Here is a 4682-nt window from a genome sequence, read left to right as displayed (position 1 = left end):
TTCAGAAACTGACCTTTTACCATGGGAGTCATCACAGCCTATCCAAACATCCCAGTATAGGTTAAGTTCCAGGTTGATTGCCATGATTCAAAACCTATCTTTTTAGGAAAGGAAGACGAAAACCCTTACCTTCATATTAGAGATTTTGAGCAAACATGTGATTGTCTTTGCATTAAAGGCATTTCTGATAAGAGTTTACGTTGGAATCTTTTTCCTTTTTCTTTAAGGGGAGAAGCTAGACAATGGTATAGTCAGAAGGTAAGTCAACAACGAGGTGAATGGGGAGTCTTACGAGCCAACTTTTGTCTAGATTTTTATTCCCTCAACTGTATCGGCGACCTTAGACTCGAAGTCCTATCTTTTAAAGAAAAAGATAATGAAACTTTGGGAAAATCCTGGAAACGTTTTTCTGATCTTTTAGAATTTGGTCCAAACCTTAATCTAGAAGACCTTGTTCTTTTATTTCACTTTTTTTAAGGTCTTCAGAAAGATCATAAACAAATTCTACATACAATGTCTAGTGGTTCTTTCTTTCGCATCCCTACTGATGACGCTAGAGTTATCCTAGATAGAATCCTAGAAGCTGAGATGGATAATACCCTTCATGATGAAACCCACGAAGCCGAAGTAGACACTCTGCCAAATTCTCCATCTACTTTAGCCATCCAAGTTCTGAGCCACAAAAGGAAGAAATTCCACCACCTGATTTCACGCTAGATATAGAATCTGATCTTTTTGCTAATTTTGGAAACATTTCAAACTACCATTCTATTGACAGACCCCAAAATGGCCATTTTAGCATTTGTTTGCCAACTGAACATCAATTGAGAGAGCTTATCGCAGTCATGAGTAGCGAATGGTTGGAGGAGTCAGAACTTTCCTCTGATGTGATCCGTTTAGACACACCTCCTATAACTATACGCTGTGCTTATGATTCTGATCAAACTGATGCTCTCTATAATCCTGTTGTGGGGATCAACATCATGTCTGAATCTTTTGCTATTAAATTATTTAAAAATTTAGTCTTAACCCCCACAACAAAGGTCATAAAGGAATCTTCAGGACAATTAGTCCCCAGTCTTGGAATTATTAATGTCCTACCTCTTACGGTAGAAGGCTCCATGGTTCATTTGAACTTCTATATCTTTGATACATGGGACTTCGACCTGTTGATAGGACAACCTTTTAGAAGACTCCTTTATGAAGGTCATACTGGAAAGCTACACAATTGTTTTGGAAAAGCTTTTAAATTTCCAATAACAATTTCTCACTCCTTAAATAATAAGACCGAGTCATACCTTTTGCCCAATCATATGCAGGACGTTAAGGCTGCATCTCTAGAGCTTTTAGATAAACCAGACTTAGAAGAAGAAGCTCCTTTCTTCATAGAAGAAGAAGCTGAACCTTGTGAACCTGAACCCTTAGATGAGTTTGCAGAAACACCTAGACCTCCCATAGAGCTTAAAACTTTACCACCCGGTCTTATCTATGCTTTCCTAAACAATAATCCAGAGTTTCCTGTGATCATTAGTGATAAACTCACTCAGGAGCAAACTCTGCGATTAATGACCATTCTTGAGAAACATCACTCAGTTTTTGGCTACTCACTCCAAGATCTTACAGGAATCAGTCCTATGATTTGTACCCATCGTATTTCGACAGATCCTTGTGTTTCACCTTCTCGAGAGCCCCAACGTAGACTAAACAACGCGATGAGAGAGGTAGTTAAAAAGGAAGTTATAAAGTTGCTGCATGTAGGGATTATATATCCTGTGCCGCACAGTGAGTGGGTGAGCCCAGTTCAAGTTGTGCCTAAAAAGGGAGGCATGACTGTCGTTACGAATTAAAAGAACGAGCTAATTCCGCAACACACCATCACAGGGTGGCGGATGTTCATAGACTACAGAAAACTGAACAAAGCCACGAAAAAGGATCATTTTCCTTTACCTTTCATAGATGAGATGCTAGAGCGATTAGCGAACCATTCGTTCTTGTGTTTCTTAGATGGATATTCAGGGTATTACCAGATCCTGATCCATCCCGATGATCAAAGGAAAACCACTTTTACATGCCCATATGGAACTTATGCTTACCGTAGAATGTCTTTTGGGTTATGTAATGCACCAGCTTCTTTTCAAAGATGCATGTTGTCTATATTTTCTGATACGATTGAAGATATTATGGAAGTTTTCATGGATGATTTCTCTGTATATGGAAAAACTTTTGATAGTTGTCTTGAAAACATAGACAAGGTTTTGCAAAGATGTGAAGAAAAGCACTTAGTCCTTAATTGGGAAAAATGTCATTTCATGGTGAGGGAAGGAATAGTGCTAGGACACCTAGTGTGTGAAAGAGGTATTGAGGTAGACAAAGCTAAAATTGAAGTAATTGAACAACTACCTCCACCTATGAATATAAAAGGAATTCGAAGCTTTCTTGGCCATGCTAGTTGTTATCGCAGATTCATAAAAGATTTTTCATTTATTGCTAGACCACTTACTCTTTTGCTAGCCAAGGATGCTCCTTTCGAATTTGATGATGCATGCCTAACATCTTTCAATTTATTAAAGAATGCACTCATCTCTGCACAATCATTCAACCCTCTGATTGGTCGTTGCCTTTTGAAATTATGTGTGATGCTAGTGATTATGCTGTGGGGGTAGTTTTGGGATAAACTAAAAATAAGAAGCATCATGCAATTGCTTATGCCAGTAAAACTTTGACAGGAGCTCAACTTAATTATGCAACCACTGAAAAAGAGCTTCTGGCTGTTGTTTTTGGAATTGATAAATTTAGATCTTATTTAGTTGGAGCCAAAATAATTGTTTACACTGATCATGCTGCACTAAAATATCTACTCACTGAAAAAGATGGATGCCAAACCTCGCCTGATTAGATGGATCTTATTACTTCAAGAATTTGACTTGGAAATAAAAGATAAAAAGGGAGTAGAAAATTTTGTTGCTGATCACTTGTCTAGAATATATTTTAAGAATCCACAGGAAACCCCCATCAATGATTCACTCCGGGACGACATGCTCTAGGGGATTAACAGGTCTGACCCCTGGTATGCAGATATTGTTAATTTTATGGTTTCAGGGTATGTACCACCAGGAGCGAACAAGAAGAAGCTTATTCAAGAAAGTCGTTCACATATATGGGATGAGCCATACCTCTTCCGAGTATGCTCTGATGGCTTACTCAGGAGATGTGTGACCACCGAGGAAGGATGGAAGATCATCGACAGGTGTCATTCATCACCTTATGGAGGTCATTATGGAGCATTCCGTACACATTCAAAGATCTGGCAGTGTGGATTCTACTGGCCTACAATGTATGAAGACACGAAGCAATATATCAGAAGATGTGGGCCATGTCAAAGGCACGGAAACATAAACACAAGAGATGCCATGCCACTCACCACCAACCTTCAGATTGAGCTCTTTGATGTCTGGGGAATAGACTACATGGGTCCATTTCCCCATCAAAGAAGTGTGAGTTCATCTTGGTGGCAGTTGACTACGTCTCCAAGTGGGTAGAGGCACTACCTTGCAAACACGCTGACAACATCAGTTCAAAGAGGATGTTTGAGGAAGTTATATTTCCAAGATTTGGAGTCCTCAGAGTAGTGATAAGCGATGGAGGAGCACACTTCATCGACAAACGCTTCAAGCACTATCTATCAAAACATGGAATTCGTCACCGCGTCGCTAGCCCCTACCATCCTCAGACAAGTGGCCAAGCAGAGACTTCCAACAAGCAAATCAAGAATATTCTTCAGAAAACAGTCAATGAGATGGGAACAGCATGGAAAGACAAGTTACCCGATGCACTCTGGGCATACCGGACAGCATACAAGACCCCAATTGGAATTTCCCCATACCAATTGGTGTACGGGAAGACTTGCCACCTACCTGTTAAACTAGAATTCAAAGCACACTGGGCCATAAGGAGATGGAATATGGACCTAGATGTCACTAGAGATCAAAGAAGAATGCAACTATCAGAATTAGAAGAATGGCGAGAGAAAGCATATCACAACTCGAAGATCTACAAAGAAAGAGTCAAAAGGTGGCATGACAAGAGGATCAAGAAGAAGGAGTTCGCACCCGGAGATAAGGTGTTACTTTTTAATTCCAGGGTGAAGCTTTTCGGGCATGGAAAACTCCGTAGTAAATGGGAAGGACCATTCAAGGTAATCAATTCATCATCCCATGGAGCTATCACACTTCAAAATGATGAAGGTACGTTTTTCAAGGTAAATGGTCAACGTCTTAAATTATTTTTAGAGCCCAATAAAGAATTAGAAGAAATAGACATGATCTATTTCTACCTTTCCATGGAGAATTAGAGCCCGACCTTTTTAATCTGACGTTTTGGGCCACGTATATATTTTTGAAATAAAGTCTGCATCTAGAAGCATGCTCGAGGAAGCGGGCCGACAACGGGGCTAGGCACAGGGTAGGCGCCCTGATGAAGAGGGCGGGCGCCCAGCCCTTGTCTCCTATCAGTCCCGGTTTCCTCCGTCGCGATAAACCCATTTATGGTAAACTAAATAATCATACAGATGGAAGGTTTCGTACGCATGGCGGCGGGAGTAGCCCGAGCAAACCCTAGAGGCACTTTTTGACCCCTATATAAACAGACCCCTGACGTCAGTTTTCAACACCAATTTATTCAAG

General features: G+C 40.3%; 1 protein-coding gene across 1 annotated transcript; it reads left to right on the top strand.

Annotated features, from left to right (window-relative positions):
* LOC110432044 lies at positions 3689–4186 on the top strand (the record flags this gene model as incomplete). Its single annotated transcript, XM_021452013.1, has 1 exon — positions 3689–4186. A coding segment is annotated over one exon (498 nt), but the record flags the coding sequence as incomplete, so codon positions are not given.

This window comes from Sorghum bicolor, chromosome 1 (assembly GCF_000003195.3).
Source record: "Sorghum bicolor cultivar BTx623 chromosome 1, Sorghum_bicolor_NCBIv3, whole genome shotgun sequence".
In the NCBI taxonomy this organism is placed as follows: Eukaryota; Viridiplantae; Streptophyta; class Magnoliopsida; order Poales; family Poaceae; genus Sorghum; species Sorghum bicolor.
Note: the sequence above shows the minus strand (reverse complement) of the source record. Positions and strands in the feature narration are given on the sequence as shown.